The following is a 10,000-nucleotide window of genomic DNA, read 5'->3' on the forward strand; positions in this document are numbered from 1 at the left end:
GGAGGTGGCTCTTGCGGAGTCCGTGATGAAGTCCAGCTCAAGGCAGTGTCCTCTCAGATCATACCCCACCACTCAACCAAAGCCCACATCATTAAAACAACTACAGATCATTTACAATGCTGAGAATATGGACCCGAGAGAGAGAAAGAGTCTCCTCTCCCTGATCCTTTCTTTTTCCCTCCGAGCAACAAGAGCGAAAAGGTCCCGGATAGATAAAGAGGACCCCACATCCTTATAATGTCCTTTAAGAACCATCACTTGAAGACATGGGAGAGATAAGCTCTATTTAAATACCATAACATCACAGAGAAGGGTATAAAAGGGTAGAGATGAGAGAAAGGAGATAGAGCAGCCTGTAGTCCCTCTAGCTTATTACGAGGATCATTACCATTCTTATACTGTGATCAGTTTAAATGCTTAAGTCTTTGCGGAATATACTGTATATATTAAAAAAAGAATCTCTCCTGCAATCGGTCTCTGTTCCCCATTGATCCAGCAGGCCAGTTTGTGTTCTCCACCGTGATTGGTTAATTGCCCCTGCCGCAGCACTGGCCCATGCGGCTCTGGGAGGTGGGCTCGTTCAGGTCCACTCCAGTTCTGTTCCGGCCCGCGAATCCGGCTCCGCCCTGAGGCTCACTCTTTGGAAGCTTCTTAGCTGCAGATGCACAAGGCCACAGTTACCATGGAGATGTATACAAACAAAATATGCAGAGTGCAAACAAACACACATGGATGGTCAGGATAACTGTTACAAGGCTCATTTCAACAGTTTTCTGCTCCTGAAGGGTAGAATTATCATAGAAATGAAGTGGGAAAAAACATCGCATGGCATAAATATGGGGTACATCAACTATTTCCATAGAGACACAGAAAATGGTACAGGGTATTACCATAGACACAAATATCGGGTAAAGGTCAGTTGTCGTAGCAGAAATATAGCGCTATAAGAGCAGAGGGGTATGAAGCTGTTACTATGGAGGCAGAACAGGGGCAAGAGGTTTGGGGTACAGGGAAAGGTTCACCTTCCATAATGCTAATTCAAAATTTAGATACTGTGGCTTAAACCATAGACCTGGATGGTTTAGAACATCGGTTCCCAAACCGATGTTCTAAACCAGTGGTTCAGGGGGTACGCGGGGAGAAAACACAACAACGATCGCAACTATGAACAAGCATTATTAGAAAACAAAACCACTGAGAAAATGTCACGTCTGTGCTGAACTCCGCTCCGGCCACGCCCCCCTATTCAACACAGACCTCCGTAACCTGTCAAATGAATTCGCTCATCTTCCCAATCGCCAGCAAATAATGTTTTTTTAGTCTTCTGTTCTGTTGATGGCTGGCAAACAACAACCTTAGAAGGTTTGGGTCACTTGTGGCACATATTATTCACTCATTTTAAGCCATCAATCTACCTCTGGGTGAACAAAATGAGCCGAAACGGATTAAAACGGAATTAAAGTAAAAGTTGAAAAGGTTTTTTTTTTTGCAGCTGGAGATTAAATGTCTGAAGGGGTACGGGACTGTAAAAAGTTTAGGAACCACTGGTTTAGAACATCAAGGACTACACTGCAAGGCCCTCGAGTCTCCTGTTTCATGACAAAACCAAACAGAGGAGGAAAAACAATAGTGTAGTCTTGTTGTATTGCCTCGCCTTGTCTCCATTGTTGTATGCAAATACAATGACAATAAATATGATGATAAGCTGTCAAGTCTGTGTCAAACAACACAGAATCAGCCCTCCTTCCAAACTACCATAGTGAGAAAGGGCATATCTGGAAATCTCTGGGTTAAAGATGGGACACACACACACAACAACAAGAGCTGTCAGCAGCATCCACCTCGATCCTACTCCCACCAGAGTGGAGTTGCGGATCTTGACAGGCTGTGTGCGCACTCCCACATTAATAATGACAAACTGTTTGTAAAGCGAACGCTGGCAGACTGACTGGGAATATTAGGCTGACAGGGCAAATGAGCACTCATACACAGCACACACACACACACTAAACAGACACACACACACACACACTAAACAGACACACAAATGCACACTAAACAGACACAGATACACACACACACTAAATAGACACACACACACATGCACACACTAAACAGACACAGACACCATACACTAAACAAACACAGACACATTTCCTTAGACACATAAACACATGAAACCTTTGGCATGACCAATCAAGAACGCATACACAGCACTGTCTGAGTCATGGCCTGAGCTATTCTGTGACCAAGTTTAAACAATAATTTTTTTATATATTCTGGAAAGATTTAAAAATCGTTCTCTTTATCAGTTTTAGTTAAATCCACCTTTAGTCACAGGTTTTAAACCCCACTTAGCAGAAGGTCAGTCAATTAAAAGAGTGGAATCTGGTCAAGGGTCTCATCCTCTCAACGTCAAGTACTTTCAAGCGCCATTTTCAAGCACTTTTCATTTCAAATCCATGTATTTTGTTCGCCTAAAATGAAACACCTATTGTCTGTGGTCACACACTCTTCTAACCAAGGCCTCCAGTTAGCTGCATCTGAGGACCTGCTTATGGAAAGCCACTAATTCAATTCAATTCACGTTTGAGAGCTTGAACACTACAGAGAAATCCTCAAATGATTTTCTATAATTGTATGTTTTCTCCAGGGAATATCACCTTTAAAAGGGGTGACTGCATTCAAAAAATGAGTAAAATGACATTTTGGACATTATTTACCACCCAAATGTAATTAACATCAATTCACTCACTGAGAGCGGCAGGTCAGTACACTGACTGAACGCAGGCTCTTTGTTATTGTCTGGGTTCATTTGTGATCTGGGTGGTTAAGCACAAGAATCAATACAAATCTACAATGATAGCTGTTAAGCTTGTGTCATCAATAAAAGTGTCTTCAAAGATTAGCGACACCATTGATCCATGACAGCCAAGTTGTCAGAGTCCTGTCCAGGACACGCACCCCTTTTCACTGTTCTTTCAATCTGTAATCTGTCCAGGACATGCTGATGCTACTGTTTATACTGGGCCACCTTGTCTTGCTCTAATGAAGTCTCAGTATGTCATTTTAGTGATTACTCCCTACCAGTGCTAGTATTACTTACTTATTAATTCTGCTAATCAATTATATTATATAATATAATATTAATCCTGCTGCCTCCCATCAGAATTAGTGCATGATGCTGGAATGCTTGTGCTGTGATTTCTCATGTGATCGATTTTGTTTTTGTTTATGTCTTGTTTATGTTTTTCTTTATGTTGTTAATGTGATACGAGCAGCAAAATGGGTTTCCTGAAAGACAAGCTGACCCGTGTCACATGTTGTGAGCTGTTTAGATGAGTTTTGAGTTAAATAGATAAACATTTAGTTAGAATTAGTTTAGTTTTAGTATCCAAAACAGACTTAGGATACAGATATAAATGATCTCATTGTGTGAGCTCACTGGGAATGGGGCCCATGATCTTGGTATTGTGAGCACCTTGATCTACCTGTTGCTTTACCAGGTGAGCCACAGGAAAAGTGTTAAGTGATGAAGGGATAGATGTGTACTCTACCGATGGCCATGAAGATCTCGTTGACGTTCAGGGCCGTCTTGGCAGACGTCTCCATGAACAGAAGGCTGTTTTCATCTGCGTAGTCTTGAGCTTCCTGCAAGGGTCAAAGGTCAGGGGTGTCAAAGGTCAACAGGGGTCAAGTATGTGACACACAAACAACTGCCCACAAACAAAATAAAACTTGCATTGTTGCATGCCGAGAAATAGATCAGGATAGATCCAACTGGACATGACCCACACAGAGTAACAAACACACTATACACAAACAAACAAACAAACACACACACACACACACACACACACACACAAAACAAAGAGGCAAACACATGGTTCCCTGACACACACACTCACACACATGACAACAATGCAAATTAAAACATTCAAATGTACACACACACAGATATGAAGAAATATGAACACACACAAGCTACATGAACCCACAAACCACAGAGACACACACATCGTACCCCCAACTTCTTGAACGGTCTCACCCTTCCTTTCACACTCACACACACATGCACAGACACACGCACACACGCCTATGCACCCTCTTGTGTTGCGCACCTGGAACTCCACAGTCCTCTTGTTGGCGAGGTCTGCCTTGTTGCCTGCCAGGGCGATGACGATGTTGGGGTTGGCCTGCTTCTGCAGCTCCTTCACCCAGTTCTTCGCTCGCGTCAAACTGTCCTTTCACATAGGAACACATCCAAGAACACAGTGTCAGTGCAGGCGCGCACACACACGCGCGCGCGCGCGCACACACACACACACACACACACACACACACACACACACACACACACACACACACACACACACACACACACACTCGTGGACCCACAGAGGACTAGCAGTCCTTCTGTGCATCCACACTGCTGTGAGTATTTGAGCAAATTCATTTTTTATAGCCGTCTGTGTTTCTGTTCTTTCTGAGTGTTAGAAAATGTACAAGGATTGTGTTGATTGTGCAAGCGAAGCTGTCCCTGTTTACATGGGAACACAAGGAATATCACACAGTGTCAGTCCACAAAGCGTGTACATGCATATGCAGTATGGGACAATCGAAGGACAGCACTCATAGTGGTCAACAAGGACAAGTTTATGTTTAGCGGTAGCCAGCAGGTACAATGCTGTGCAGTGCGTAAACCTCACGCCCCCACACTTTAAGAGACGGGCTAGCAACAGATGCTAGCACCCATGGGATTTAGCCTCCTAGCTAACTAGCGCGTCAGCCACCAATGCCAGAGGTGGCGAGTTAGAGTGCAGTGCGGGACTGTGCTTGTCTACACAACGCGAGGTTACATATGAGCACAGAGTGAGGATTTGTGTCTGAGTTTATTACAGAATGTTACAAACTACAAAGGGAGCGTGTGTGCGTGCGTGTGCACGTGTGCGTGCGTGTGCACGTGTGTGTGCGCGTGGGTGCGTGCATGTGCGTGTGTGTTTTGTGAGATGTGTCTGTGTGTCTGTACAAAACATCTCAAATACACTGACATATAATGCAGAATACATATGTTCTTGTGAACGTCCAATATGTCGCCAACATGGTGAGATCACACTGTTCAAAGCGTGACATTGCATTTCTGTGAGTGGGCAATTATGCTTAACTTTTATGATTAGGTCATATAGTGTGAGAAGAACAAGCCCGATCTGCAAAACAAGCTTGCACCCTCAGAAATCAAGCCATCTTCTGCAATTATTATTTTGTGTGTGTGTGTGTGTGTGTGTGTGTGTGTACTTGGGGTTGTCACATAGGCCATAAAATCTGCCTGAAGCCCTTTGTAGCGTTTGGTGCATTCTGCAAGTCTATGTGAGATTTTGTGTGAGTGTGAGTGTGAGTGTGAGTGTGAGTGTTTTAATATGTATCTCACTGTCCTGCATATGTCACAGTCAATAACAGCTGGTACCTCTTTTGCGCATACAGTATGTTGGTGATGAGATAGCATATTGTAATAATGTCTGTGCATGTGTGTGCATGCCCAGGACAAGTAAACAGATTGAGAAAGCATCAAAACCACATGCATCCCCTTCAATAAACTCTATGTTACGTTTATACCAGAAATATTGATGGTATATAAATGTCTTCCACATAAATATAGCAACAAAGTCTAACACATTCTCCAGTAGGTTTATAGTTCAAACGTCCGAATTTAAGAAACAAATTTAATTTAGAAAACACGTCATCATCTCATCCATGTATTCTCCGACAGGAGGGAGGCAGTACCATGCTGCGATCTGACAGCATCGTCACCAACCCAGTTCTACGCCCACAGCCGAGGGAAATAGAGCACCTGGCTACGGTCTTGATGGTCCAAATGCTGTGCGGGTGTGGTACAGCAGTATGAGAAACTAAATGGGAGCTGAAATGAGCTCTGATGTGGTATAGCCACTGGCGTGTATGAGAAACTAAACGTGAGCTGAAATGAGCTCTGATGTGGTATAGCCACTGGCGTGTATGAGAAACTAAATGTGAGCTGAAATGAGCTCTGATGTGGTATAGCCACTGGCGTGTATGAGAAACTAAATGTGAGCTGAAATGAGCTCTGATGTGGTATAGCCACTGGTGTGTATGAGAAACTAAATGTGAGCTGAAATGAGCTCTGATGTGGTATAGCCACTGGTGTGTATGAGAAACTAAATGTGAGCTGAAATGAGCTCTGATGTGGTATAGCCACTGGTGTGTATGAGAAACTAAATGTGAGCTGAAATGAGCTCTGATGTGGTATAGCCACTGGTGTGTATGAGAAACTAAATGTGAGCTGAAATGAGCTCTGACCGGCCTCGTCATACCAGCCTGACCCATGGGAACGGAGAACTGAAATCACTGGACACAGTGCTAAAGTCGAGAAGAAGTTCTCTCAGCCAGGTCCAGCCCCTGACAAAGTCTCGGGAAGAAACCAGAATACAACTCTGGATGGAAAAACTTGAGAATGACCCACCTCCAACTGACATGGGAATACCCCCCACTGAAAACCTACCCCCTGGCCAAGAAGCATCATGGGCTCAATGGAAAACACTCAACCGCCTTAGAACAAGAACGGGACGATCCAAAGATGCTGTGGTCAGATGGGGCTACAAGACTGGCCCAACCACCAGACCATACAATGGAGCACTGCCTTGTCTGCCCTCTACTACCTAACCCTTGCAGCCCAAAATACCTTGCAGTATTCAACAAAAATGCAAAGGACTGTGTAAAGAAATGGGAAACTGCCATATAACCACCATGCTTCAGTGAAACGAAAAGAAGAAGAAGACTGGACACAGAACTTCCTAAAAAAGAGGTAACTTAAGGGTGCACTGCTTTTAACCCACACACTGCAGAAACCCACACATTTCACAACCCACACAGAAGGCTAAATGACTAAATGCTATACGTTTCCATAAACCTGATAAACCTACAGGCTTCATAAACACAAGCCGTTTTCCAAAGGGATATCGGACCTACAGTGCCAAACACACTGCTTTAGAGAAGCCTGTTTTTTCCTCATCTCTGAAATGGTGTGGAAGTGTTTATTATCTTATACTTTTACGCATGCTGACTTTGTATTATTTAATCTGTTCCATGCAGAGAATTCTGTGTGTGTGAGTGTGTGTGCGTGTTTTACTGTGTTGTTGATGCTTCAGTTAAAGCATCAGTGATGTTTTGTGTATATAAACTTGCCTACAAGTGAGGGTGCATGTGTTTTGACTGTGTAAACTATGTGGCTTCTATATGAAGTACAGCACTAGTGAGGTTGTGTGTGTTTGTTTGTGTGTGTGTGTGTGTGTGTGTGTGTGTGTGTGTGTGTGTGTGTGTGTGAGTGCATGAGTGAGTGTTTTGACTGTGTAAACAATGCAGCTTCCATATCTCGCATAGTGAGGTTCTCTGTGTGTGTGTGTGTGTGTGTGTGTGTGTGGTGTGTGTGTGTGTGTGTGTGTGTGTTGACCGTGTAAACTATGCAGCTTCTATATCTCATACAGCACTAGTGAGGGTGTGTTTGTGAGTGTGAGTGTGCATGTGTGTGTGTGAGTGAGTGTGTGTGAGTGTGTTCCTTACTGTGCTGGTGATGTCAAAGACTACAATGGCGGCCTGAGCCCCTCTGTAGTACATGGGCGCCAGGCTGTGGTATCGTTCTTGTCCCGCTGTGTCCCAGATCTCAAACTTTATCGTTGTGTCATCCAGACATACCGTCTGTGTAAGGAACGCAGCTACAGAGCAGAGAAAGGGGAAGAGAGAGAGACAGAGAGAGAGAGAGAGAGAGAAAGAGAGAGATAGACCGAAAGAGACAGAAAGAGAGCGAGAGAGAGACAGACAGAGAGCGAGCGATCGAGAGAGAGAGACAGAGAGCGAGCAAGAGAGAGAGAGAGAGAGAGACAGAGAGCGAGAGAGAGAGAGAGAGAGAGAGAAGGAGGGAGAATGAGAGACGAAGTGAGTAAAAAAAAAAGGAAGGAGACAGACCAGCCAAAATAAAATAGGAAAGAAGGTGAAACAATGTCGAAAGCATTAGGCATGAGAAAGAAACAGAGAAAGAGTGATATCATAAGCCAACACACAGGGACTGTCTACAGTTTGTTTAGCGATAGGTTAATCTGATTGGACTGTTTATACTGACACTGAGGTTTGTTTCCATAGCAATGCAGAGGAAGCCAGTACTAATGATTCACACAGTCAATGTAGAACTCAAATGGTACTGTGAGGCCCCCTCAATGATTTGAGAAAACACACATCAGGCAACATATAAAACAATACACAACTCAAATCAAGTCAATCAAATCAAATAAATAAATAAATAAAAGTTCAACATTAATTAATTAAACCAATTGAAAATTCTGGCTGATTTCACAAAAGAAATATTCTACATAACAACTGTAGGTCACTTCACGGACTATTCTAAACTATACTAAAACATGAACAATGTTTGACTAAAAAAAAACTGAGGAGTAAATATGCAAACTTTGGTTAGCACACAAACAGACAGACAGACAGACAGACAGACAGACAGACAGATAGACATATAGACAGACAGACAGTACCTCCTATAGTGGCCTCCTGGAACTCCTGAAACTGTCCCTTGACGAAGCGTAAGACCACACTGGACTTGCCTACGGCAGTGTCCCCCAGCAGCACCAGCTTAAACTGGCAGATCTTGTTACTGCCCAGTACCGCTCCTCCACGAGCTGCCATGCCCCTGACCAGACGCTACACAGGAAGACGGGCTCGAAGGTGGGCTGCTATTGGACAATAAGGTGGAAGAAGGTCACAGATCCTGGAGGTGCCACGACTAGGTCCAAGGGAGGACCTACTGGAACAGAACCACATGGAGTTCCGATTACAGATAAAGGATATCCAGCATTGTGCTGTTATTAATTATCACAACAACGAAAGACATGAGTTGAAGTGCAATATTTAGAATGTTATACTAATGATATGTAGGCGACCGAATTAGCTTTTCATTTCTAATCTTTCTAGACGACCCTTACAGTGGGCTATTCATACGGCACATCAGAAGGGACCCAAAACGTAGGCTATTCTGTTGCTTGTTGGCAATTTACCAAACTGACCCTGGAGGGAAGGAAACAGTTAGTGAGAGAAACAATGCCGTTTTGAAGACGGGGTTTGCTTTTTTTGGACATAGGTCAAAATAATTTATCAAGACAACAGGAAAATACAACTTTAACGTGATACGTAATAGCCTATAAGTGTTGATAATATCACGAGATGTCAATGTGGCATGTCAGCAAGAGAGAAGACGCTGACAAGCAGAGAAAACAGTCTCTTGAGAAAACGGTCTAAATGGTTCAGATTCCAAATAGACCGGAGCCGACTGAAACATTCTCCTATACTATCAAGACTGAATAGGTTACAGGTATTCATTGTGGATTACAACCAAGACCTCGTATGATGTCTGCCCACAGATTACACAAATGATTGTCTGGTGTTTTGGATAAAAGAAACCCAACAAATACTGTCAGAAAATCAAGTTGGTAACGTTTGTTGTTCTCTGGTGGTGTACGGTTTCTGAGTTAGGAAAATCTAGTCTAGAAAGTCTTGACGACAGCTGACAAAAACATTTCTGAATGGTTTGGTATTACGAAAATCTGGTTCAAAGACATAAGCCGCCCACAATATTATCAGGTTTTTTATTATTTTTAGGTAATCTTCTGATAACGTTAACTGAAATGATCCACCCTTCTTATTGAGCCCCCAAAATCCCAACTACCCTCTAGGCTACGCAGTGAACATAGACATGAAACAAAAACACCAGGAAATGCCTCTTACTTATCATCGGTGTTCCTGACCGGTCCGGATCTTTCAGTATATGTATTGCACTAAATTTCACTATTACAGCCTTCGGGAACAATACTGTAACAGTTCGAGGTTGTGATCGTTTCACTTCTTGTATAACATGCTTCCGGGAAATGTCCCACTTCCGTATACGGGGCCTAGAGTTTGCGTTGAGGAC

General features: G+C 43.4%; 1 protein-coding gene across 3 annotated transcripts in view; it reads right to left on the bottom strand.

Moving 5' to 3' along the window:
* Positions 1–9,977, bottom strand: part of LOC105891187 (ras-related protein Rab-5C-like) — a 10,335-nt gene extending 358 nt beyond the window's left edge. Inside the window, exons 1-6 of one of the 3 annotated variants that reach the window (XM_012817342.3) lie at positions 9,817–9,977; positions 8,571–8,768; positions 7,594–7,745; positions 4,122–4,244; positions 3,558–3,651; positions 1–655 (exon numbers count right to left, since the gene is read on the bottom strand). The exon at positions 1–655 is cut by the window's left edge and continues 358 nt beyond it. In XM_012817342.3, coding sequence (XP_012672796.1) covers positions 528–655; positions 3,558–3,651; positions 4,122–4,244; positions 7,594–7,745; positions 8,571–8,721 — 648 coding nt within the window. In that variant the 5' untranslated portion in view covers positions 8,722–8,768; positions 9,817–9,977 and the 3' untranslated portion in view covers positions 1–527. Of the gene's footprint in view, positions 656–3,557; positions 3,652–4,121; positions 4,245–7,593; positions 7,746–8,570; positions 8,840–9,816 lie in introns of all 3 variants that reach the window. The other 2 variants (XM_031561113.2, XM_031561112.2) reach the window with 2 other exon arrangements.
* Between the last annotated feature and the right edge of the window lie 23 nt (positions 9,978–10,000).

Source organism: Clupea harengus, chromosome 23, assembly GCF_900700415.2.
Source record: "Clupea harengus chromosome 23, Ch_v2.0.2, whole genome shotgun sequence".
NCBI classification, from domain to species: Eukaryota; Metazoa; Chordata; class Actinopteri; order Clupeiformes; family Clupeidae; genus Clupea; species Clupea harengus.